The sequence below is a fragment of the Tachypleus tridentatus genome, chromosome 12, assembly GCF_004210375.1.
Source record: "Tachypleus tridentatus isolate NWPU-2018 chromosome 12, ASM421037v1, whole genome shotgun sequence".
In the NCBI taxonomy this organism is placed as follows: Eukaryota; Metazoa; Arthropoda; class Merostomata; order Xiphosura; family Limulidae; genus Tachypleus; species Tachypleus tridentatus.
Genome location: NC_134836.1, coordinates 24,215,204 through 24,242,483, shown reverse-complemented (window position 1 = coordinate 24,242,483; position 27,280 = coordinate 24,215,204). Strand labels below are relative to the sequence as shown.

Here is a 27,280-nt window from a genome sequence, read left to right as displayed (position 1 = left end):
CCATGCCGGACCTAAATTGTATGCATTCTTTTCCTTTTCCCGAGAGTAATTCTTCCTAATTTTGACAAATTTATATTGTGACAGATTACGAACAGGGAACAAACCTTCCTCCCACTAAATTGTATCCATAGCATTGAGCTTGTTAATTAACAAGCTCGATAATGATAATTACAAAATCATATAAAACAAAAAATGTATAAAAAGTATTTTCAAGTTTTCCACCTCACTGAATATCTTTTTTTTTTTTTTTGACAAACTTATTGATTTCCATTCGTTTAAACAGTTATCACAAATTCTCTCTTTTCAATTTTTACTGCACAATAATTTGTATTTTGGGGGTCCCGAGCTTTGATTGCCTTAAATAAACTTAAATAAACAAGAATCCTATAGTACTAAAAGCATAACATCAATAAAGATAAGAATTAAAAGAAAAGTCCAGGAAGGGCATTAAGATTGATTAATTTAATAGTAATAATGTAATTTGTTAAAATGAATTTATGAATGAGTTAAATTATATTAGCTGAATTAAACCTATAAATTACATCACACATAACAAATGTGAAGTAATAACAAGAATAATTTGTTAAAAACATATTTATTGAAATAATATTAACATAAATAGAACATTCTTTTTTAAAATACACAAGATACTTAAGTATTAGTTAACCACTAATTCAGAACATTCTCTTTAACAGTGGGAAGATGTATCAATTTTTTTCTTTCATTGGAAAGAAGTTTTGGTGTGTGTGTGTGTGTGTGTGTGTGTGAGAGAGAGAAAAACTGCTGGTACAATGTTACCAACAGGAAAAGGCAAATTTTTATCCTAAAATGATGAAATATTTAACATGTGTGTATGTACTATTATTTTCCTTACATATAATTAAAATACACTGTTATAACATCTACTGACTAAATGATTTTTGTATCAACAATTGTTTTATGGAAAGCACACACAACAAGCAAGCTTCATTAAACGTGAAATATTTTACAAATTCTATTTAAAAGAAATTTAATGCTGAAACAACAAGAAATATTGACCAAAAGTTTGCTTAACATTTCAAACTGCATTACGAAAATAGAGTTAATAGAGAATTCTTCAATGATTTCAATAAAATTATTAATATAGAAAAACAGTCATTTGCTGAAACTGTCATATTTTGGTTTGTATTAGTTGCAGTTTTAAAATGTAATTAAGACTTTTTAAGGGGAATTGAGCGAAGTATAGTTTTTGCTAAAATATTTTGTCATTAAATTTACATAAAATGCTACATCATATGTAATCCTCTATATGCAATATTATGTATATTGCACCATAGATTCATGTATTATATGACCAGTAATTTACTCTTCAAATTATCACATTCTTTTCTATATTAAATAAATCACACAAAATACCCACATTTGTACATTATGAAGACGGAAAACCCATTTTTTTTCAATAACACCTACATTTATACATAATAAAAATGGCAAACTTAAAACTAATAAATTCTTGTTTTTTTTATGACCACTTTTTACACAACTTTTTTTTGTATAAAAATATGCACATATGTAAAACATTTTACAATTTAAATACATACTTAAAAATGTTGACAATAAAGTTAGAAAAAAAATCACCTTTATTCTACATGTAATAATAATAATCATAGCATTATTTCACCCAGCATTTTATTATTGCAGCTGCATGCTGAAACACTTTTTAAAGCTCTAAACATTTGAGGAGTAAAGGCTGTTTTGTTTACCTTTATTGTCAAAGTGTTTAAATCCCTTCAGAATGTGCTAGAAATTTTGAAAAGTAACAGAATATTAAAGAAAGGCCAAGTAAACTTATAAACTATTTCAAAGTGTTGTATCACTTCAGCCAAGCTTACACTAGAGACAGCTGTAGCAACTAGAAAGTTTTGTTAAGGAAGAGCACCACTCTTCAAATTGGATTACGTTGTCACATAGATTCAGAAGTAAATTCTTTCAACTTAGGAGCTGCAAGGGTTGTTAACCTTTTAACTAACAAAAGTCATGAAACGTAACAGACTTAAGCACAAATGTAGGAACGTTTTAGAAAATATTTGGAGATCACTGACTTCAAAAGGCCAAAAGCTAAAGCTAAGTCACTTCAAAAATAAACAAGATTCTTAAAAGTATACAACAATACAAAATGAAGCCTTATACTTTTTACAGTTCTGCACCATCAAGAGCATGCCACGTTCTTTCACTAGTTTCATCATCAGATTAATACTTAGACTTATGCCTCATAGGCTGCTTACTATCTACTGGATTGTGTAAACTTAAATTTACCAAGAATAAAATTAAACAGAAAACTAACTCTCTTCAGGTATAATTTATTTTCAGTAAAGTTCGGTAAAACCCATTTGAGGTTACAAAGTGATAAAATACCACGATAAGACTGATTCTCATAAACAGTGTCATCTCCAAAGTTTAAAGCAAAATTTTGAGGCCAGTAAACTGACAAGGCATAAGAAAGAACATTCAAAGTAGCCTGCAGTAGTTAAAATGCTATTATGTACTCTTCTAAATCCAATTTGTATCAGGTTACTTAAAATGGTAGAGCTTCAATTCAAGTTTCATTAGATTTATTACCCCAAAGCAAAAATAAAACTGGGCATTTCCTCTGAAAGAAAGCTACTGTCTAGAAAGAAAACACTACAGCTAATTCAGCATAACTATTTAAATGATGCATATCAAGCTGATGGCTTTCAAGATTTTCCTATCAAGAACCAAATATATTTTTTTAAATATTATTTGACTTAGCAACATCAATGTTAATGTAAAGGTATGAAATATTTAAGAACTCTTAGAATATAACACACAGCTCCTCAAAAGTATCTTTCGTTATCAATGCTGACCACATACCAATCAAATTTTATTAACCTATTTGCAACACAGATGGCAAGTGGTGAAGAATGCTAATATGAAGCTTAGACAATACACATACTTAAATAACATCAAGTTTTACATGCATGGGTATTCTTCCAATAAATTGCATTTCTAAAAGTTTATTCTGTACTCTAGAATGTTAAAGCATATTTTTTAGCAACACTTCTGGTACACTTTAGATTAGGAACAAAGCAAACCTTGGAATCAAATAAAAAACAAAACTTTCTTTTTGGATTTGCTTTTTTGACCAAATGCTTAAACAGTGAAAATCTTTTCATTTTTAACAAAATTTTGTTTTAATATTAAACCTGAGAATTTAATCATTTACAACTACATACCAAGTTCTATTTTGACAAATTTTCTAAACTGTAATATGTTACAATTTATCAATTTCTTTCATGTTTCTTACATAAGATACAAATATTAACTAGGCAACAGAAAAACTCCAGATGTAAAGTATAAATATTTTAAACAAAACTTTTAACATGCCAAGATAAAAACCAAAAAAATGACCTATAGAGAATGATTAAATAATTTGAGAATTGAAAAACATTAATTAAGCAATAAAATATCTAGAAAAATACTTAAATAATATGAAGAAAAAAATGTGACAGTAGAGGGAATTTTTCAATGGGACATGTTCCAAATTTTATTGCCTCAATTACTTGGATCTTCCCATTAATTTTGAGTAATTGTTGTAAAATGTTGCTCTTGTTAACATTAAATCTGTTTTTCTGCATTTTGTTATTGATGTGAATTAAGGATGCAAACAAATCTTACTTTTATATGCAATTTTTAAAGATTTTTAATAAATTTCTCTTTCACTTAAGCTTTAGAAATGGTGCAACTACACAAAATATAATTTCTCTACTAAATGATAATTGCTGACATTCATTTTGATATAGATAAAAACTCATTTTCAAAACTTGAATAAAAGCAATGCATGAACTGGAAATTTACTATTATTTTTGTTTAGAAGGAATTATAATGAAAAAACAACTACGAACATAACTTCATTTTTCAAAGACTATAACACAACTGCAGAAAAGAAAATTCACCAGTAATTGTCCCAAATGTAGAGAATTAGGATATGTAATGAGGCAAAGATATATGATCTTAAACTTAAGAAGTGGCTTGAAAACAAATACCATGACCGTATTTGACACAAAGAAAAACAAGTTTCTTCCACAATGTTTTGGTGGTCAGTGCTGTGTAATAACCAAATTACAATCTTAATACTATGTTTCATAATATCTTTAAATCCTTTCTCATTAGCATAAAATTTGTTATTTAAATATAGAATGTTTTCATGATATATGTGATGGATACACAATTAGCATGTATATGTGCAATGAGAACTCAATAGAAAGTAATCAGTGAAAACTTTGGTGGTGTTTATTTTTTACCAGAAGAACAAACACAGCAAAGTTCTTGGTATGTGACTAGCTGTAGAACTGTAAATGAGATAATTGAAAGTACATAGACACAGAATGAGAACCTCTGATGTTAATCTCAAGGAACAGTTATGCAGTGATATGCCATTGCAATCTAAGCATCAACATCATCCCTAAACAAAAGTAGCCCTCATAAATGTATTCAAAACACACAAAAAGGAAATGTAAGGGTGGAAACAAACGTTTAATAATGATTAGGAATGTAATGTGCAACAATGATTTAATCAAGAACAATATCATTCATGCATAAGTACAAGTGAAAGTATCAATTATCTATTCAATATCTAAGTTTACAGTAACTTCCAGTGTGCTGGTGTTTCAATGATACTATTGTGGTAGCAAAGAAGTTGAGCTGTTGTTAGCACAAAAACAAGTTCGACACTTAAGTTGACCCAGGGTTATTTACTCAACCAAGTGTTAAAATATTTTCCCAAGGATGAACGATTCCATTCCCCAAGAGTGTACTCTGAAAGGCCTATGTATGTGGCTACAAGGACTCCAATCACACTTGCTAGAAGGATGTTACGACGAAAGATAATACAAGTAGCAATGCTTAATCCCAGGTAGGTAGAATATCTAGCAAGTTCAGCATGTAGTGTTCGGTCTTGAACGGCTTTTTCTGAAACCAAAAAGAAAGGTTTTATCGTTTTGTCTTCTTTTCTTGGTTTTGCTTTAAGTTAATGATATATTAATAATATTAATATATCAATAATTAATCAATATTAATAATCATTAAATAAAAATGTGTTAAGAACTAATGACTAAAACAATTTATTTAATGAAAGATTGAAAAATTTAAAACGTATGAAAAGAATAACCTGAATAAGCATAGCATACAGCTTACATTAATATAGACACTAGATGTGAATTACAAAATTTAGGTGTTTAGATAAAATGCACATACAAACCAGAATTTCATGACAAAGTTCCAGACAACAAACTCAATAACAATTTAAAACTGTTTACTTGTTGAATTTTTGATAAAGCCACACAAGAGCTAGGGCTACCTGCACTTGCCATCCATAAATTTGTAGTAATAGACAAGATGGAAAGCAGCTAGTCAACACCATTTACTGCCAACTCTTGAGCTACTCTTTATTAACAAATAGTGGGATTGACCACAGCATAATATTGTTCCTATGGTCAAGTATTTACATTAAGATGCAGATTGGGAGTTAAACATCCTATTCTCTAAGCCAGGTTTTCTAAAGTGAATGTATTTTTCTCTAAGTTAGTTACTATACAAATTTAAATGCATTTCAAAATATTTTTAGAAAGAGCAGGAATTACAAAAAAAAGTAGATAGGATCATTATACTTCCTGTGTACAAGCAGCACAGTTTAAAAATTAAAATTCGTTTTTGTTGACCACTACATTGAACATAGCACTGAGGTATGCTTTTGCCTGAATTGTGTCCAGTTCTGCTGCTGGACAAATGCCTTCTGGACAGGCAAATGCAACAGAGTTTAAATGCTACTTTTACATTCATCCAGGTTGAAATTCATAATTATCTAAATAAAATGTGTATGACAAACACCACATGAGATCAGTATAGTTTCTAATAATTAAAATTGGGCTTTTTCTTGCTTTCACTTTATATATAAACACACACACACAGGAATCAAGATATTAATCAAATAATCTATAAGAAATTTTAGTTATATTGGAAGTAAAATACTAATAATGGCACAGAAAATATTTATTAAATGTTTCAGGATAATGCAAGCTCAATTAGTATTACATCAGGAACCAAAATAAAACATTTATGATACTGTATAAACAAATAAGCATAAGAAAGACAACTGTAGATTGTTAAGAGTACAAAAGGTATTTATAACCAACTAGTTCTCTTTTCAGTATCTAAATTAAGTGAATCACGTGTTGTGTGGTTTCACCATGTTGACGTACAGATGAAATGGATGGACTGCAGAATTTTACACCAGTCATTTTCATTGTTTGTGTACTAAAGCATTAGGAAATCAAAGAACTTTTTTTTATTAGCTGAAAGTTACATTTATTCACATCAATCAAGTACTACTATATCCTAATTTGTCAAAAACATTTTCGTCATAATGTTAATGCAGGCCTCCCAGAAAACAGTGATAAAACAGAGAAATTATGGCAAAGCACTAGCCTAATGTGGGTAGTCATCTGTGCAGTATGTATGAGAACTAATTTTCAAGTTGGTTACATGCTTTATGTATCAAATGTGTAGTAAATAAATATACTATGTAGGGGTTTTACTATAACTCAGATTTTCCAAAAAATTCAATTTATATTTTAAAAGATCCATAGTTATCATTCTACGTGTTTAAAATGAGTGTTTTAGATACGATAACATATTAGTTTTTAATTTTTATTAAAGCAAGGTCTGAGGTGGCTAGTATACTACCAGAGAGTTACTAAATCCACCAGTGGTTTTGAGAATATGATACAACATAAGTAACAGACCTAGATTAAAGAAAAAGAAACTAAACTGAGCTAATATTTAGAAATTAAGCCTAGCTGATATTCATAATAAACTACTGTTTTTCAGAAGAACAGTAGTTCTTAACTCTTGTTTATAAATGTCTTTGGCGTTTTCATTAATGAAGATTTATGGGTGGAAGAATTCAGAAAGATGACTTGAAGGCTATAAAACAAAAGCTATTTTTGATGACTCAGTGGCATTTAGTGAAACTAAATGCATTCAGAATAAGAAACTTACCGATACAAACACCCTTTTCTTTAATAAAGCCTTTTGCACATTCTAAACAGAAATCAGGACCATCACCATGACACCCATTACAAGCTTTATCACACTCTGGAAATAAAGAGATTTGATTAAAGTTACAATTTAAATGTCAAAAGTTGGCAAAGACTTAGAAACCATTGTGCCTCACATTTTTGAAAATAAAGCAACAAAAATATGCCACCAACAGATAAAGAGCTTTTTATTATACATGTGGAGCATATTGACTATTAGGTTTAAAATCTAAGTGTTATTACTATAGATGATAATCTACTGTCTGGTTTGAATTTTTATAAAAATCATATGTCCTTAAACATTTCATATTTTAATATACTCTTCAAAAATAGAAATGCAAAAGGCAAACTTTGAGATATATTGTTAACAAGTTTATTTTGGGTAGTTCTGTATGACATGTGTAAAACTTTGCACATTCACTGCTGAACATCCAAAGTCTGCAAAGGCAAATTCCATGCTCACTAGTTGATGTTTAACGTCACTCAACGTCAATAACGAGTATGCCCCCTGTGAGCATCAATAACTGTTTGGCATCTCCTGCCCATGGAAGTGATGATATGATGAATCACATCCTGTGGAATGGCTGTCCACTCAGCCTGCAAAGCTGCTGCAAGCTGAGGTAGAGTCTGCAGTTGAGGTTGTCGCCGTCACAGACGTAGGTCCAACTCGTCCCAAAGATGTTCGATGGGGTTTAAATCTAATGATCTGGTGGGCCAGGGAAGAACGTTGATGTTGTGGTGTCTCAAGAAGACATTGGTGAGTCGAGCTGTGTGAGGACGGGCATTGTCATGTTGAAAAACGTTGTTGACGTTCACCATGATGGGTTTCACATGGGGCCTAAGAATTTCGTCGACGGTTGCGTACGGTCTGATCGGAAATCCTACGCAGCCCTGGTATGGTTGAGGCAGTAGACGTCGCAGTGGTGGTCCTGTCCCGAAGGTGACGTAACCAGATGTAGCAATCTTGTGCGGGCGTGGTCACACGAGATCTGCCAGATCGTGGAAGGTCACAAGTTGATCCATGCTGTTGGTGACGATTCCATTGCCTTGTGATGGTGCTTGGGTGGACATTCACAGCTCTGGCAACATCTGATTAAGATTCACCTGCTTCCAAGCGACCAATGGCGTTGTTGCGTTGTGCTTCAGTCAGTCTCGGAGTATTGCGTGTCGGTGGCTTAACACCGAGCTATGGAAACCGAGAACCCGTCACTTTTATAGGGATTTTGCACATGTTGCACTTGCAGAAGATGCAGATCTCTCAAATTTATTTGACACAAATGCGTTTTGGCGAAAAATCCGATGTTTTCCCTCTGTTTTCAATGTGCACAACTTTTATTGTCATTTTGGTCTGACAGTCAGTGCCTTAACACGTGTAACATCACATACTCCGAGCTTGTAACGTTATTACATATATTTCTCTTTAAAATAACAAAAATGTCCCTTTTGCGTTTCTTTTTTTTTTTTGAAGAGTATATTTTATTGACCTAAAATTATCTTAAGTTGTATCAAACGAGAAAAGTATATTTAATGGAACAATGAAAATCATTAAACTTACCAATGCAAGTGTAAGAGCCCTCTGTGTTTGCACAAAATGAATTCCCTTTACAAGGATCACCTTCAAGTTCTAAACATTCATTTATATCTGAAAGAAATAAAACATGATTACACTACATTCTTCAAGCTTATTCACTTACTTACAATTAATATTTTGTGACATTACAATAGTTAAGCATGATTTATTAATTAGTGTGCCTGAATGTTGCTTTCACACTGTTGCTAAAAAATTTGTTACACATATCACTACTGTTTCTCAGATCCAACATATTAATTAACCTTAACACACAACCACTTTCATTTCTCAAGCTCGCAGAATCATGGTTGAGGGTTTCCACCTTCATTTAATGGCACGCAAGGGCTTTCCTGCTTTTTTTTTTTTTATGCTCACCTGACCCTCAATCCCAGAACTAATAACTGGATGGACTTTCTCTGCTTGTATAATGAGTGTTCCAGTAGGTTTTTTTTGTTTGTGTACTGAGTGGCTTAGTGTTGGAATTATAAAATAGATACAACACATAATTAAAAAAAAAAATCAAACTTTACCATCATATTTGTATCTAATTTTCAGGCACATCAAACTACAAGGGCCACTGTTAAATTTTTTATTTGGGTAGGAAACCTTACTCACAGTTTTTAGTTGAGAGGGGTGTGTGTTAGTCCTTCAGTTTTATTTACTCAGTTGGTTTGGTGTTTTATAGCAGAAAGCAACTAGGCTATCTGTGCTAAACATCTGGTAAAAATTAAAGTAAATGTTACAAAATTCATAAAAAGAAATCAAGGTAAAACAAAACAAATTTCAATTTTTGAATTAAAAACATAAATAGCATTAAATCCAATGTTTACATTACTCCACAGCAGTAAGAGGAAAACAACAGTACAAGTTAACTCTTTCTTTAGCATAATTGTAATTATGCTAACTTTCCAGGGAGAATAACAAGTAAGTTCAAAAACAACCACCAGCCACCTGAAGTTATCCTTTCCAGTCCTGGTTTTGAGTTAACATTACAGCCATTTTCTACTTTCAAATTGAACTAGATGGACTGATTCTTAAAACGGAATCACATTAAAAAAGGTTTCATGTGTAAATTAAAAAACTTAAATAGCATTAAAAAGATTAATGACCTTTAAAACACTAAAAACATTTCCAAGGTCAACAGTGTCACCACCACCAATAACATTGTCTAACATTACATATAAATCTTGGGACAAAAGTATGTTTAAAATGGAGCTGTCATTGGGAGTTTGTTAACAATGGCAAAACAGTAAAATGTGGCTTATCATGACTTGAGTGTTACACAGACAACACATTAGTGCATCAGTCACAGATAAAAGGAAATGATGAGTTAAAAAACTGACCAATGTGTAGTCCAGTTAGGACAACTTCCTCTTTCCGATCCTTATGGAAGCAAGACGACCAAAGTCCAATGTAAGGCTTTATTTGGAAAAGCTTGTTTCATGTTGCTAACTCCAAGTCGACTGCCAACTGCTACAGAGCCAAACCTTGAATTCAGGACTAAAGTCCATGTATGGAAGAGGCACAGTAGTGATAATGCCAGAGCAGATAAATTTAGTTGCAGTGTTGGCAAGCTTATTCCCATGAATACCAACATGACCTGGTATCCAAAAAAATTGGATAGAAGCAGATGTTAAAGAGAAGTGGGCCAGTCAGTTTTGAATATCGGCAAGAACAGGGTGTGAACGAACATGAAGCAATTTCAGGGCCAAGATAGGCCACATTTGGGGACTATAATAAGCCATGGTGGGAAGGGCTGACCAGTAGATAGAGCAATGTTATCCAAGGACAAACCAAATTCATCCAATTGCACCTGGATATAAAAACCAAAAGGATCAATAGCAGATTGTCTGTTCTCGAAATGTATAGCCCACCAAGGAAGGAAAACACAACCCCAGGCAGGATTCTTTGGTAATAAACAAAGTTTCAAAAGAATAGAGTAAAGACATTTATATGCAAAAACTGCCTGTCATTTCTGTACAAAGAAAACTGCTAAAAGGTGACTGTATCAACAGGTTTCAGAAATGTTTCCTGGAAGGAAAGACATACAGGATGGTAGGAAGCAATAAGTGTTTGATGTCATTCAGATCAGAAAGTAAACCTCGACAGTTCCATTGTATCAAGGTAGCCATTTTTATTTATGTGTAGGCAAATTGGGTGGAGAACCCTTCTGTTTATGACCAAGTCTTTTTTTCTTTACTGTCTTTATTCAAGGGAGATCTATCTACTTACATTCCAAACCCTCTGTGTGAAATGGATGGCCATGCCCTGCAAATAAGATAACTTGCCTTGATGGTGGCAGGCAGACATGGTGATGTAAATATCAGAATGAGGGCATTGGTCAGCATCATAATTGCATCTATGCAAGTGAATATATGCCTCACTGCACAAACTCCTTGGGCAGAGAAACCAGTGGGAATCTCTGACTTGGGGATGTTCTTCAAAACCCTCAACAATAACTCATTGCAATAAATTCAAAGTAGCACAAGGTGTAACCTCAATAGCAATAACCCCAATCACCTTTGAATGCAAGAGGAGTTCACTGTGTTGAAATGTGGATGTTTCCACCAATATGTTACCAGATCAAAGCTTCTTTACTGACTTTGGGGAGCAAGGAAGTCCCTCCAGTCCCTTCTGAATGAAAAAGGAAGACATTTGCCCTAAAGGTTTGTCTGAAAGAGAATATAGTACAAGAAAATAAGGTACAACTGGTGTTACAGATGTTGAAGATTGTTGCTCAGAATTTTCAAGACGTGGTCGTTTACCTGTGGACTGTTTTTCATTACTTTATTCAAAATTTTTATTTGGAGGATCCATAATAAAAAAAAAAGGGAATATTTCAGTGCCCACTGACTCCACCCACCATGGAGCCCTAGGAGGGGATGCACTACAATGCTAAACAAGGACACTGCAGCAACACCAGGGTTTTGTGAGCACTATACCCAAACATCAGAATCAGATACAATGCCCTCAACACCTGTTGAGAACATCCAACACTGGTACTTGATTGACCCTAGCACTTTGACCAGCTGACTGAATCCAGGGTGGGGACCACCCCAAGGCCAAAATGATGTGTTAGGGTTGGACCCCTCAATCACCAGGATCCTTCACAGGTCACCATGCATGCAAACATGTGGTGGATGTTTATATCCCAGAGGAGATAGACAGAAAGAATAAAACCTTTCCTGTGAGGTCCCCTCACCACATACAGGAATCCACACTGAAGAGTTTATTTTGTCAAAGTAATTGATCACAAGTTTTATTCAGGTGGAAGTCCTGAACTCTTAGTTTTCCTTAGGTGAGAGTCCCAAATTATTTATAGTGAAAATATTAAAGAGCCTTGCTTTAAGCAACACTATAACTAGATTATTTACAGTATTTGAAATAATGTTCAATTTCTACAATTAGAGCTTCACCTCCAATATGTTATGTATTTTTAGAGTAATGAAGAGTACACAATTTTTGTGTTTCTATATATTCTTGCAATAAAAAAAAAAAGATAAGCAGGTCTACATGTAGCTTGAAATGTTAGACAATCACAACAAGCAGTAGTACGAAGCAGCTGCTTACCAACACATCCCATGTCAGGAATATGTTGATAACCATCTTGACACACCTCGCAGCCTCTGGGACCACCTTCTCGACAATGACCTCTGCAGGATTTATCACACTTTAAACATTCTATCTTGCCTTCACTCATGGTTTCAGGATAATAACCAACATTACACATCTCACAATGTTCACCTTTGTAACCTTCATCACACTTGCATTTTCCTGATCCCTTCCTCGTTCCAGATCCCTGTAGGAAACAAGATAAAACGGCATTCACCTTTATCTATGTCGAGGTAATATGGCATTCAGTGTTTATTCAGTTAATGTCCTGTAAACTATCTTTTAACAGTTTTTTTAAAAATGTGAAAATCCTATGAAAGGGGATATAGTTCAGTATCATGAAACATATTTCACACACATTGATGTCACACTTGTGTACATTCATCTAATCCATCAACAACAATAGCAGCATGAAACATTTCACACACGACAACAGTAACATGAAACATGGTTCACACACACGTAATTCATCCACACCAACTGTAACAAAAGATTTAGAACTAATTGTCACACCTGCAGAAACTCTTACATGCAAGTATTAACTGAAAATATAATTACACAGATCCTCAACACAGTTTCACAACAAGCTTATACATCTCACTATTTCACCATGATTAAACATATCCATTTTGACTTGAAAAGAACCTATTCTGTATTCAAACGTTTTTAATTCACAATGAAATACTGACCTTGCAGTGTCCATGTCCAGAACAAGGCTTCTCTGTTCCATTGGAACATGGTTTACAGTCTGGCCCATAATGGTTGTCAGGACAACAGACTAGAAGGGAAAAACTGGTATCAATAGAATTTAATACAACTCTAACAATAATGAAACTTCAAACAACTAACAATAACTACACTGTGAAATTTCACTAAGCCTAATCAATGTCATAATTCTAAATTACATACAATTTTTTGTTTACTTGAATGTCGTTTTCATATTAATACATTATTAAGTATCACATCAATGTGAATATACAAAAGCAGCATAGTTTGGAACCCACATGTAACATTACCAAATATTATAATTTCTAATGAAACAAATTGGTAAGAATAACTTTACAAGAATGGATTAGTCAGAAGAAATATCACAAGTTCCACAATTTCTTGTTTTTTAGATTCTTTTACATGAAACACAAATTACTTCACACTTAAAGTTCATAGTAACAAACCTCTACATTATTGTCAGAATATAAATAAAGTTAAAAGAATTTCACAGTTCTTTAAGAAAGCAAAAGTTTTACATTTCCAGATATTATTCTCTATTAAGATCTGTTCTGCTATGACAAGTGGATACACCTCTCAGTATATGTACACAGCTTCAATAATTTCTACATAGTAACATATATTCCCAGCTTTCCCGAAGTGTTAACACCCTATCTTGGACATTTAAATGACAGTCTAAATAGAGAACACTCCCCAGAGAATTAAAGCAACATTCTTGTAAACAGCAACACATTTTCCAGGGCATTAAAGTAACAGTCTACTAAACAGCAACACACTCTCTAGTGTACTAATGACACAGTACTAAAAAGTATCACTCTTCAGAATATTAAAACAAGTTTTCTAAACAGAAAACTTAGCAACTTTGATTTTGTAAGAAATTCACTTCATCATCCATCATTAGCTGAGTGAAAATAAACACTTCACACATTCTACTAATGAAAACAAACTTCATGACCATTTCAAATTGCTTTAAGATATCCTACTCTCAAATTTAATTATCTCAAAAACTGATTTCAGATAATTGCATGGGGAGAGTTAGGGAGAAACTACAAATAATAGTTCTATAAATTTGACTAACATTTTTTCAAGGACTGTGAAATGAACATTAAGTATCTCAAATAAAGTAGCAAAGTGCTGCATAAGTTTTCAGTTTTTTTAAAGATATTCAAGTATAGTATGAGCTCTAGGATAACTATGTTGTGATAATTTTCCATATACAGTTCATTCATCTAGAGTTTATCCATAAAATAGATCCTATAATGCTTAATTTTCTAATATTTTGAAAACTAGTAAAATAGTGTTTTTTCGATCAGAGGAATGAAAATCAAGTAATGTACTCTTTTTCCTTACCTTTCAAGACATTGATACAAAGAAACTCGTGTAAATCTGGATTTTCTCTCCTTTTGTGGAACCACCAATCTTCCAAAACACTTTCATATTCTTCAACTAAAGCTTGGCACTGCAAGTATAAACACACGTAAATATTCCTGACTAAAAAAAATTATGTAAAAATAAAAGTTCCTATTTAAGGTATAAATTAAATAGTTCAATAACAAAACCTAAATGACTGCTAAAGTAGTACTCATCTTCCTCGTTGATAGTGGTTGTAAGAAAACAATTCTACTTAACAGTGTCCTTGTAACATACAACTTCTGAAGAACACAGTATTGGTAATTTATAGTAAAACATTTAATTACATCTCTTGGTTTCCCTCATGTAATATTGAAAGAAACATTTAACACTATGCATTAATACCACAAAAATAAGTATAATAAAGAAGTTATATTCTAATTTCATCTATTAGCATTTTTACCATAAATTTGACCTACTTGAGTCTGGGCTCTAGTTGAGTCAGAACACAGTTTTTCTTGTATTTCAACAAGTCTTATTTCACTAAAAGAAAGCAAGTGATAAAAACAAAAATTAAAAAAGATATTAATGATACAAATCTTAAATGACAAACATTATCCACTTACTTAGAAAAGGATTTTTTTTTACTTTAACAGTCTCTCAGGTTTATAACAATTCATTGTGAAGTACTTGTAATTACTGTCAGATCAGGATTTCAATAAAAACAGTATACTATAATTTAAGAGTTACCATAACTTAACTGGACTGTAAAAACATGTTCACAACATACCACACTTTTCATTACCCTCTAAATTTAACATTTTCCATAACCTTTAATTTTATACACCTTCAAAAATTAACAAAAATTCCACATTTTGAAGTTTCCATTCACTTAATATACCAGTTCGTTAGTTGCTTTGCACCATAAAACACCAAAATTCATGAAAGGAAAATAAGGTAAAACAAAACAAAATTTAATTTTCGAATTAAAAACAAATTTTTACATCTAGTCTACAGCAGTAACAGAAAAACTACAGTAATAAGTTTTAAAGGACTTTCTGTAGCATAAATGAAATTATCAGACTAACTCATCAGGATGACTAACAGGTAGTTCAAACAGCAGCATTAGTCACCTGAAGTTGGCCTTTCCAGTCATGGTTCTAAGTTATTTGATGTTATGGCCATTTTCTAATTTCAAATCGAACAAGATGTACTTTGATTCTTAAAAGGGAATTGCATTAAAAAAGGTCTAATGTATAAATTTAAAAAAACTTAATTAACATTAAAAAAGATTAATGGCCTTTAAAAAACTAAAAACATTTCTAAGGTGGACAGTGTCACCATTGCCAATAACGTTGTCTAACATTACGGATAAACTTTGGGACAAAAGCATGTTTAAAATGGAGCCATCATTGGGAGTTTAACAATGGCAAAACCGTAAAATGTGGTTTATCGTGACTTGAGTGTTACACAGACAACACAGTGCATCAGTCACAGATAAAAGAAAACAATGAGTTAAAAACTGTAACGAGTAGTCTAGTTAGAACAACTTCCTCTTTCCAATTCTTATGGAAGCTAGATAGCCAAAGTCCAATATAAGGTTTTATTTGGAAGATCTTGTTTCTGCATAGCTCAATCCAAGTCGACTGCCAGCTGGCACAGAGCCAAGCCTAGAATACAGGACCATAGTCCATGTATGGGAGAGGCACAGCAGTGATAGTGCCAGAGCAGATAGACTAAGCTGCAGTGTCGGCGAGCTTGTTCCTGTGAATACTAATGTGGCCCGGTATCCAGAAAAAGGGGATAGAAGTAAATGTTAATGAAATGGACCAGTCAGTTTTGAATATGGGCAAAAACAGGGTGTGAACTAATGTGAAGCAATTCCAAGGCCAGTAGAGAACTAAGCGAGTCAGTATAAATAGTGCAGTTTGAGTACTGCTTCTATGTGATCCAGGGCAAGAGAAATGGTGTGCAGTTCAGCAGTGAACACAGAAGCTGTAGAGGGGATTCTGTGTGCTACCACCAAACCAAAACAAACCATGGCAGAGCCCACACAGTCACCTAATTTTGAACCATCTGTATAAATAGGAATGGAAGGATGGTTCAAAAGATGTTAAGCAAATAGCAGAGAGTATTTCCAATCAGGAGTATATGCTTTTCTCAGATGACTTAAAGATAGGTCACAATTGGGGACTGCAAGAAGTCATGGTGGGAAGGGCTGACCAGTGGATACAGCAATGTTATCCAAGGACAGACCAAATGCATCCAACTGCACCTGGATACAAAGGCTGAAAGGAGCAATGGCAGATCGTCTGTTCTTAAAAAGTATAGCCCGCTGAGCATACAGTAAAGACAGTTGCAAATGACAGAGGTGCAGAGGAGGTTCATGAGACTATGTATGAGCTCTGAACTGGGGAAGTGTAGAAAGCACCAGTGTAGAGCCAAAGTCCTTGATGATGAATAGGGTCTAGCATCTTTAAGGCTGAGGGTCTGGCAGAGCCACAGACCAGTGATCCATAGTAGAGTTTTGATTGAATTAGAGCACAATATATCTTTAGCATAGAATGTCAATCCACCCCACAAGTGGTGGAAGAGAGGACATAGAGGATGCTCAGTGCTCTTGTACATTTGACCTGTAGCTTCTTGATGTGTCTTAGGAATTTGCCTCAGGACCACAGGTAGCATAACTTTACCAATGCAGAGTTCAGGATCAGTGTGAATACCTCGTTGTCAGCAAAAGTGCATGCAAACGGTTTTACAGAAATAAAAGTTAAAACTGTTTGGTGTGGTCTACTTCAGTAAAAGATGAGGGCAGTCTGTTGCTTCTGCTCAATATATCTCATGTTTGAAACAGTACAAGGGAGTTGTTTAGTGATAGCATTAACCTTTATACTGAAAAGTGTGACACTCAAAACACAGCCTCAGGGTTTCCAAAGTCCTGTAGAAAAGAACGGGGAAAGTGTCGAACCCACATGAACTTGGAATCTCCTATCCATGGAAAAATGTTTAATAAAAATGGGCAAATGGCCATGTAACCCATATTATATATATGGAGGTCTCGCAAAATGCCATACCTCCATGTTGTATCATAAGCCTTTTCAAGGTTAAAGAATATTGATGCAAGATGTTGTCATTTGAAGAAGGCTTCTCTGATTGACATTCCAAGTCAGATCAGGTAGTACATGGTGGAAGCACTGTTGTCAAAACCCAAAGTGGGTGTGTTAAATGGCAAAGAGAGTGGGCATATGCTAATCAACCAACAGCAACACCCCTCTATGCACTCATCCATCACACAGCCTGTCATTTCTGTACAAAGAAAACTGCTAAAAGGTGACTGTATCAACAGGTTTCAGAAATGTTTCCTGGAAGGAAAGACATACAGGATGGTGGTTTCTCGACATCACTGAGAGTAAAGACAGTTGTAAATGGCAGAGGTGAAAAAAAAAAAGGGAGAATAGTGAAGGGAAGCAAACCGAGAGATCAACAGCAGTAAAGGAATGACTTGGTGCATAAAAGTTTAGAACCAGTGATGAAAAGAGAAAGGTTGTGATCAGAAAGCATACACTCTACAGAGCAACCCTTCCTATCAATATCAGCACTTCCCCAGAGGGGATGATGTCTATTTAAGTTCCCCAGGATTAAAAAGGGTGACAGCAACTGTTCAATGAGAACATCAAGGGCTGCTTGATCATGGGTCTCTACAGGCAACAGGTAGAGAGAACAAACAGTGATGGTTCAACCCAAAAAAACGTGGATGGCTACGGCCTCCAAGAGTGTGTCTGGTGGCAAACACGGGATGAGCACATGATGATCAACCAACAGTGCGACCTCTCTACGTACTCATCAATCACACAGCCTGTCATTTCTGTACGAAGAAAACTGCTAAAAGGTGACTGTATCAACAGGTTTCAGAAATGTTTCCTGGAAGAAAAGACATACAGGATGGTAGGAAGCAATCAGTACTTTGATGTCATCCAGATTACAATGTATACCTTGACAGTTCCATTGTATCAAGGTGGTCATTTTTATTTATGTATAGGTGAATTGGGTGGAGGTCCCTTCTGTTCTCATTCACATCTTTTTTCTTTATTGTCTTCATTCGAGAGTGGTCTGTCTACATCCATGGATCCTGTCCTGGGTCAATTGGGCATGTCTTTGCTGTTGAAAGAGGATTCCAGTGACTGAGAATGTGGAAGAATGATTGTTTTGCATCTTGGGGTGGGAGATGTACATGAGGAAATGCCCATACCTGGAACCAAAGAAAGTGAATCTTGGGATTTGCTAAAATGTATGCTTGGAGCAGAGATGGGTGTTGAAGTTGATTAATTAACTTTTTTAACCATGGAGGTCAAAAGACTTTTCATTTGGTTTGAGAACAATTCTTTTGGAGGCACAGAGAGATCTGTCTGCACTCCCACAGTAGTAGTGGAACAAAGTGCAGCAGCATATGTCCAAGATGAAGTGGTGGACAGCAACTTTCAAGCATCAGGGTAAATATTTTGAATCATTTTCAAATGATGTTTCTCTTTTTCTTCCAACAGTTTAGGGCAAGAACAAAAATAGGATGGGTTAAAGCCATTGTATTTGATGCAATGAGTCCATTTCTCACTGAGAGGTTATATATGTATGGCTGTGCCCTGCAATTAAGACAACCTGCCTTGATGGTGGCAAGTGGATGTTGTGATGTAAATGTCAGAATGAGGGCACTGGTCGGCATTGTAATTGCATCTTTGTGAGTTGAGATACACCTCACTGCAAAAACTCCTTAGGTGGAAAAACCAATGAGAATCTCTGACTTGGGGATGTTCTTCAAATCCCTCTCAACAATAACTCCTTGCAACAAATTCAAAGTTGCATGAGATGCAACCTGAACAGCAATACCCCTAATTGCCTTTGAATGCAAGAGGAGTTCACTATGTTTAGATGTGGATGTTTCCACCAATATGTCACCAGATCGAAGATTCTTTACTGACTTTGGAAAGTCAGCAAGTCCCTCCAGTCCCTTATGAATGAAAGAGAGACATTTACCCTAAAGGTTTGTCTGAAAGATTGTTGAAGATTGCTGCTCAGAATCTTCAAGATGTGGTCATTTACCTATGGACTGTTTATTCACTATTTTATTTAAGTTTTTATTTGGGAGATCCATAATAAAAAATGAATATTTCAGTGCCCACTAAACCCACCCACCATGGAGCCCTACGAAGGGACGCACTACAATTCCAAGTTTTCATGAGCACTGTACACAAACACCAGCATCAGAGAGAACATCCAACACTGGTATTTGGTTGACCCTAGCCAGAGTGGTCCAGCCAATCAACCCAAGGAGGGCCATCCCAAAGCTGCCCATCTACAAGAATTCAAGGCCAAAGTGGTGTGTCAGGGTTGTACCTCTCACCCACCAGGATTCTTTCCTACCTTCCATGAGTCACCATGCACAGCAAACACATGGATGGATGTATCGATCCTAGAGGAGGTAAATTGAAGGAACAGAACCTTTCCTGGAAGATCCCTCACCATGTATAGGAATCCACACTGAGGAGCTTTATGATAAGATCAAGGTTGTTTTTACAGATTCAAAAATTGAATCATCCTTATCCAACAGTTTTCTGTCATCATGAAATACAGTGGTTTGAGATTTGTCCTCAACAGTTTAAACTTTCCCACTACTACAGACATGCAGATATTACCTTTACTATTTTTAGGACTTCTGATCAAACTTACATTTTTACAGCATACAAGGTTTATTATAGAACATGAACAAGATCATAAGCTTCCTTTTCCAGAGGCACTAACACTAATTTGTAACTAAAATGGAAAAAGTTCCAATGTAAAGTATGAGAAAATTTACAGGATCATAATTTAATTTTCAAAGTTTTATTCCAAATGTTTTCAAAGACAATTTAGTTAAAATACTGTTCCATTGTATGTTTAAAATATCTAGTTCTCACCAAAGCATGCACAATGAATCTGATGAAAATAATTTATGTAAATATACGTTTCCCAGTCAAAATGATTGAAAAAATACTTTGAATATATCTAAATGAGAAAAAAAAATGTTATTTTTTCCACCTGAAGTGACTAAATATTCTGGGTAAATATTTTCTAATTAATAATTGATTAAAACAGATTATTTATAATGTGCTTTATAAACATAACATTTTTTGGTTGTTCTTAACTTTATTCTCATTGTTACCATGAAGGTTATATTGGATCCACAAAAAGGAAATTCACAATACCTATGAAAGAACCTTCAATTCCACTATGGCTGAAACATGCCCTGGTAGACTGATGTTGTCATCACACATAGTTTAAGAACTTAACTTGGACCAATGATGAAAGAAGCCTCCATGTAAGATAAAGCCTTATTCATAAATTGAGGCCCAGAATGAAGGTTATTGTTTCTACACATAACTTACTGTTAAGGTTATAAAATGCTGCTAACTGGTCAGCGGTTCAAAATTAGAAATAGTGGCAGGCACCTCAAAAAGAACAAACCTAATGTCTCTTTTGGTGAAAGAAAAGACTGAAAATAAAAGGAACCAAATCTGAGACAATTTACAAGGCAATCTCCCATATTACTGGAACCATAGAACTCAAAACTAAACAAACTCGAACTGATAAAAAAAATTAGTGAGAAATCATAATGGTAATATTTTGATAACTTGGACAGTTGGAATAATCAAAAATAGCAATAATTGTTTTTGCAATTCATTATACTAACTATTATGTTTAAGAAATGTGAATTAATGAATATTAATAATGAGAAACCATGATGGAAATATTTAAATTGCTTGTGTAGTAGGATTATTTGAAAACAGCAGTAAAGACCAGAAATGTTTGTGTTATTACTCAATTTCATTGTAATTTCAATTCATTTTATATGACACTACTCAATGGTCATACTTAATTATATTTAGTTTATTTCCCAGCTCTATACATTGATGTGCTTTATTCTATTAATATGGGCAGAAAAAAATTAATATACCTTAATACCCTATTGTTCATTTTGTACTATTAAATTGAGAAGTCCTGAATCCCTATCTTTGTTTTTGGTCCAAATACACAGAGATGTCAACTATTTCAAATGACTGAGTGTAATGATTGTAGACAGAGCCCTTTCACAGTTTTAGTCCTTTTAGATTTGCCAGAAACAAGATGATCTGGTGAACGAGGCCTCTTTTTCCATCTTGTGAATGATCGCATTGGTGTTTCTATACCACTTAGAAAATGAGAAATACCCATCTACGCGAGTGCCGATTGGCTGACAAGCACTGATGACGTAACTAGGAATTCCCCCATGTACCCAGTGTGGAGAAGTACCACACTCAAACTATTGGTAGATGTCGGAGATACAAATATTTTTATTATTTGAAGCACAAACATGATTATTGCATGTAGCCATTTGGACTATGACTTATTTAGTGATTACGCTCAAATCAGAGGTTGGCATCTCTGAATATAACAAAATCTACAGGTTAACAAAATTAACAACTTTTAATAATAACAAAGAAATTTAGAAAAACTGACACTAATTTGAACTAGAATTCTTATTATCCCTAGAATTTGTCCAAACTTATGGGAAAATACAACCACAGTAAGTAAAATGTTACATGTTCTGTAAAGCCTATTTATATGATATTTTAAAGGAAGCATAGAAATTGACAGCCTTTTGGAGAATTTCACAACTTTTTTTGTTGTAATTCTTTTGAAAAAAAAAATTTTGTATGATGTAGTTATGAAGATACTATGATAGATATTTTAGAGACTCATCCTTTTCTTTAATTAAATATTTTATAAATTGAATGATGGTAAAGGGTTTACCTATCAGCATAATTTCCAAGTCTAGATTCTTCCCATCCAGTATTGCCTCCTTCATGTTTTCCTCGAGCTGTTGCTTCAAATCCCTAAATATTATAAATATACAAAAAATAAATAGAAAACCATGCTGTTAATCACAAAACTAATAACACCTCAAGTGTGTAATATTCACTAATAAGTGTAATTTAGGTTTGTTCTTTACATGATAGGAAAGTAGAAATTTTAACAAATATTTTAACTTGTTTACTTTATTATAGCAATGTTTTGGAACAACAAACCATTGTAAAAAAATATTAAAGCCAGCCCCCATCAAGTTATCTTTTAAACAAATAAATTTACTGTCTTCACACCAAAGGAAAGCCCTTTCAAAAGCCAACAACCCTGTTAAAAAACCCTTAGCTTAAGATGATTCTACTCTGTCAAAATTTATATTTGTGTGGCCTAGTTTTATTATTCTCACTGTTAAGTATGAAAAAAGACAATGCATTAATTTTATCAATTCCTTTTACAATCTCAAACACTTCAATGGGATTCTTCCCTGAAATCTTCTTTTTCAAGAGAAATTAATTTAAAACAGTTCAGCCTCTTCTCATGTGACAATCCCTACTTCCCAGGTACCATTTCAGTAACTCTCCTCTGAACACCCTTCCAACAATTCAATGTCCTTCCTAAGGTAAGGAGACCAAGACAGAATGCAATATTCCACATGTGGCTTAACCAGCAACCTCTACTGTGAAGTTAGAACCTCTAAACTTGTGTTCAATATTTTTGTAGCTGCAACCTAAAATTCTCTTTGCTCTACCACTTGAAATAGCACAGCTTGGATGGCTTTAGAAACTGAGTAACTATTACACAAATAAACTTTATTTTTATGACACTGTTATGGCTATTCCTATCCAACTCATGCATATAATTAAAACTAACCCACATGCATTATCTTGCATTTATCATAATCAAAACCCATCTGCCATTTATTTGTCAAACTGAGTATCCTCTTCACAGTTAACAACACCCAAGACATTGATATTAACAAATTTAAGTAGTTTAGTTTATTGACTATTCCTTCATCTGTGTCAATGTAAATCAAAGAAGAGCAAAGATACTAAGGCTGAACTCTGAAGTATCCCAATTGTAATATTAATCCAGTTTGACTGAACTCCACTTGTAACAACCCTCTGCTTTCTTCCATTCAACCACTGTCCAACTTGCTAACAATTTGTTAGATTCTCTCAGAGTTCATTATTAAACTTATGCAATTTACAACATTTAAAAAAATATTTTTGATCAAGGTATTTTAAGGTTTTTTATATGTAAATTTAAGATTATTTAAACTTACTATGCACTTACCTTTTGAAAAGAATTAACAAGTATGCGACATACTTGACAAGGAGGAACTATCTGTAGATTTTTGGAATCTGCTGTCTGCGTAGAGCTTGGATGTGGTGGATCAGTGCCTATTACACCAGCTGAAAGCAACAGACTAAAAAAAAGATGTCTTTGTACTTGTTTCATTGCAGTAAATAGCCTACTCTTTCATCTGAAAAAACATATTGTCCAAAATATCAAATACATTGCAAGATATATAGTATTACTACAAATCTAAGCATTCATATCTTGGTATATTTTAAAACACAATAGTTATTCTCACTCAGTAAAAGGCATGGATATAGCTGGTTTTTTAGTCATTCCTTTTTTTTCCTTAAAGTGAACAGACAAAAAACCTTTGAGTGTCAATGAAAATTATAATTATATCATTTACAGAAAACCTTTAAATTATTATATTAGTCATACATTAGCAAGAAAACACGACACCAAAATAAGTTTTGGAAACAAAATTACTGATTGAATTATTCATCAAAATATGCTCTGCAGTTTTGAGTACCAACAGAATTTTGTACAAATTAACCTATAGAACATAAAAAACATTAGGTCCTTTTAGGCTATTCTTGAACAATTATCCTTTAGAAAAGCATTTTGGAAATAATCATTTCACCCTTATACTCCTGAAAATTACTGCACTCCATTACTGCAAACAGCATCAAAAGTATCTTAATCAAAGCCTAAACTATATTTTCCAAATCTTAAACTTGTCTTTAGAAATCTTTATTATATTGATTTCCAAGATAACACTAATTAATTTATTCATATGTTAAGAGACTTTTACATCCATGAGATGATTCTTGTAACCCTCTTCTGAAGCCTTTTTAAAATGTCCATATCCTTTCTTAGATATGGAGATTAAAACTGAAGAGTTTTAAGTGACATTCAACTAGTGATTTGTTCAGGGAGTATTAGATTCCTAAAATCCTACTAATTTTAATCCCAGCAACAAAACACTAATTTGATGGCTTAAGTGAATTACTTACAAATATGTCAAGAATCTTTCTTCTTGTCAAGCTATTGAATGGATCCCAATGTATGTTGAACACATGATCAAAATGATAACCCAAGTGCATCATGCTTTCTATAATTAAAGGCCAAATGCAACACAACTTTGAAAAATTGCCAACTGATCTAAATCATTCTGTAATACTTCCATGTCTTCAATACAAAGTTTGTAATTGGCAGACTTTACTAAACTTACTAATTATGCCCCTATCAGTATCATTAATGCAAATAACAAAAAGTAAAGGCTCAAATACTGATTTATGATGCATCCCACTTAGAAATGGTTTGACTCTACTCCATTATATTTTTGCCTTCTTCCATCCAATCATCCTACACTTTTATATTTCCCCAACTCATACTGATGGGCTTTGCTTAGTTAATGCTTAATCTACATCATTCCTTCACCCAGATAGTAACTCACATCTTTGAAAGAAAGGTAATAGATTAGTAAGACAATATTTCCTTTTGATGAATCCATGTTGGCTTTCACTTACAATATATTTCTCCAAATGATCTTGTATAGCTACTATTATCACTCCTTACATTTTTTTCCCACCACTTAAGTAAGACTAATTCTAGGCCAATTCCTTGTTGACATCAAAAATAGGATTGAAAAAGAAACCCTCCAATCAGCAGGTGTTTTCTCACTTTCTACTGCCCAACCAAAAATTACATAGAGACCCCAATATCTGTTTCCTGATCTCCTAAGAGAACCTTTGTATAACCTTAGTGCTTTATTTGCCTAAAATCTCTAAAGTCTATTTTTCTTCAAAGTCTTCAAGATTCAGGTCAATTGTTATATGGTAAATATTACACACAAAGTCAGTAGTATTGGAATTATCTTTTCATCTTAAAATAGAACAGTTTTGTCAGTCTTAAAACTCTTGCCATCAGCATGTTTTAATGTGTCCAATCTCCATTCTAATATGTTTAACCTATGTTCAACCTATTGAGAAACATTCCTTGTTGTTAGTTATGGATTTCTTAATATCTTTAACCAAATCCTTGTCTTCCTATAGTTCAGTAAATCTTACAACTTCTGTCAAGGTATGACTATTATACTAAATAATAGTTTTTAACCTTAATATTATCAGGAAGTATCATGTGCAAGTAAAATTAACATTCACAACTACCAGTTATGCAATTTTATATAATCACAAGAATCAAGTACATATAGTTTGTATCTTTCTGATCTCATTCAAGAATTTAGGTTCAATAATAAGTCAGTGAACAAGAAATTTCAAAGTATAATTTATAATAACAGCAAACCTACAAGAACTTTCAAGCTCTATTTCTTCAAGTTGGGTATTAATATGCATTAATAAGATAAAGTTATTTTAATTATATTTTAAGGGTTTCAAGTTCAGTGTGATAATTTTAAAGAATACCAGAATGGGTTGATGTAGGGTGCAAATCATACCCATTGCTATCTATATTTACATGGTCATCTATACTAATGCTGCACAGAGGTTCAAGCACAAAAATAACAGGTTGCTATTAGAAATTCACTATTAGATCATTGTCACCTGGTAAGACATACTTTATTTCAAATTACAGTTAAAAATACTTTTAAAATTTGAAAATATAGTTTTATAAGATGAAATATTCAAATAAAAAATTTCATAAGTTTTAGATCATTATATTAGGTATAAAAAGAAAAATTTTTTTCCCCCTCATGATCATGAACACAAATGTGGAACTCTTGAATCAAGGCTCTGCTAGCTATGGTTTTCATGTCCAAGTAAATTTACATAATTAATTCACACATAGGATACATTTAATGTAATTTGTATACTGCTAGCGTCTATTCATCACACAAAAATTAATAGAAGTTTCTAGCAATTACGTGTGGTCAAATTAATAACAAGAAATAAATTTTACTGCCTTTAATAAATTGAAATTACTATAAGTAAAACAGGATAGGCTTATGACTGATGTAAATTTCCACAAAACCTTGATCCAATAATTTTTTTTTATCATTTTCTAAGTTTGCAATAACTAAAAACTATAGTACAAATAGGTAAATAATAATATTATTTATGAATTATAGCTAATGGATAAAAAACAAGCTTACGATTAGTTGAATAGATATTATTGTTACTATTAGTATTAGAATTTTTCTATCGTTAGTAGTCACTATGCTAGAAATATTGTTAGTATTACTAAGGCTATTCATATTATCGTAATTAACACTAACATCATCAGCAATACAGAATTTGTTTAAAACTAAATCAAAATTTGTGTAGAAACAAGGTTGCAATATTAGTAAAAATCTATTAAAATGTAACGTTAAAGTGGGTTGTTTTGCGAATAATCGCGTTTTACTGCCTTTTTACTAGTTTTAGCCTTAAACTTAAATGCTTAACTCTTAAACTCAAACTTTTGAAATTAAACTTATTCTTGACGTAGATGTTTATTTTTTATTAAAGTTTATTAGTATTCAAAAGTTACACGAATCGACTTGCTTCTTCGTTAAAAAACAATTTTTCTAATAAAGTTCAGTGTACATTTTTGTACTCACAATATTCAATATAATAACAGTTCTATCACACTTCCACTGTTACCGTTAATGTGTGACACACTGTCATCACACCTAACACATGCTCTTCGTTCATACCTAAGAAAAAAAAATTCCAATCACTTTTTTCCACGACTTATTATTAGTACCGTCCTCTCGTGACGAAAAATATTCAACTGCAATAAATTAAAAATATTATCATCT

At 33.2% G+C, this 27,280-nt stretch overlaps 1 protein-coding gene across 5 annotated transcripts; it reads right to left on the bottom strand.

The window, feature by feature from the left end:
* Positions 1-579: 579 nt before the first annotated feature.
* LOC143235226 (cysteine-rich with EGF-like domain protein 2) lies at positions 580-27,280 on the bottom strand. 5 transcript variants are annotated; one of them, XM_076473170.1, is made up of 10 exons: positions 27,176-27,280; positions 23,518-23,707; positions 22,174-22,256; positions 14,832-14,895; positions 14,353-14,461; positions 12,966-13,054; positions 12,235-12,463; positions 8,650-8,736; positions 7,057-7,152; positions 580-4,968 (listed from the first exon to the last, which is right to left on the bottom strand). In XM_076473170.1, the coding sequence occupies exons 2-10, from the start codon at positions 23,680-23,682 to the stop codon at positions 4,748-4,750; spliced, it is 1,143 nt and encodes a 380-aa protein (XP_076329285.1). In that variant the 5' UTR covers positions 23,683-23,707; positions 27,176-27,280; the 3' UTR covers positions 580-4,747. The 5 variants fall into 5 exon arrangements, with proteins under 5 accessions (XP_076329285.1, XP_076329284.1, XP_076329287.1 ...); XM_076473169.1 differs by having other exon boundaries at positions 27,080-27,259; XM_076473172.1 differs by having other exon boundaries at positions 12,409-12,463; positions 27,080-27,259.